The 891-nt window shown below is 54.7% G+C and overlaps 1 protein-coding gene across 1 annotated transcript; it reads right to left on the minus strand.

Moving 5' to 3' along the window:
- Nucleotides 1-447: 447 nt before the first annotated feature.
- DQ04_23061000 (hypothetical protein) lies at nucleotides 448-840 on the minus strand (the record flags this gene model as incomplete). Its single annotated transcript, XM_009318141.1, has 1 exon — nucleotides 448-840. One exon carries the CDS (start codon nucleotides 838-840, stop codon nucleotides 448-450), a length of 393 nt encoding a protein of 130 aa, XP_009316416.1.
- Nucleotides 841-891: the final 51 nt, after the last annotated feature.

The following is an 891-nucleotide window of genomic DNA, read 5'->3' on the forward strand; positions in this document are numbered from 1 at the left end:
TGCGCTGCGTCCTCGTCACGCCGCGTGTTGCTGCTGCCGATCGAAAAAAAAAACAAAAACGGACTCGAATTCACGGACTACCACCCTGCAGACTTCGCGAATGAAACCGAAACGCCCACGCCCTTCTGTATTCCTTTGCCGCTAATCCCCCCTTCGCCTTCACCACTGTGGGTGGCGCGCATGGATGACACAAAAGCAACAGCAAAGAACCCAAAACACAAGAAGAAAAAAAGGCAATGCGGCACGATGGACAACCAAGAGGTGGAAACCAAAAAACAAAACAAAAATCGCCGAGGCATCCGGTACGCCAGCACGCAGAGACTCTTCTTTATAAGTGACGGGCGTGGCAACGAAGCGGCCAGGCAGACAACAACAAGAACAACCACAACCACAACAAAAAAAAGAGTCATGTATGTCCCCCAGCCCCACCCCACATCCAAGTAACGATCATGTGCGGCGCTGCGTCATGTCTTGCTGCTGCCAACGCTCCACGTTCTGCCTGAAATCAACGACGAACTCGTCAAAATCGTGGCGCCGCATGTCCTTCTTTGCCATGACGCTCTCGTANACGTTCTGCCTGAAATCAACGACGAACTCGTCAAAATCGTGGCGCCGCATGTCCTTCTTTGCCATGACGCTCTCGTACATGTGTGTCTTGCATGCAAATGTCTCAATGATACTACCAAGCACAAACCCAACCAGAAAGAGCCCTGCCATTCGCACTGGGTACGGGTACGTGCGATAGCGCTGCAGGAAACGGCGGCTCGCAGTGCCCCCGCGCAGGAACGGGTCCTCCTTCTGCCGCGTCGCCCGCACAAAGACGCCGTCCGTGCGTGCCATATCCCTTCTCTCGGTGCCCGCGTGCGTCGTGACCCCCCCCCCAAAAAAAAA

The sequence above is a fragment of the Trypanosoma grayi genome (assembly GCF_000691245.1).
Source record: "Trypanosoma grayi strain ANR4 Tgr_2306_V1, whole genome shotgun sequence".
In the NCBI taxonomy this organism is placed as follows: Eukaryota; Euglenozoa; class Kinetoplastea; order Trypanosomatida; family Trypanosomatidae; genus Trypanosoma; species Trypanosoma grayi.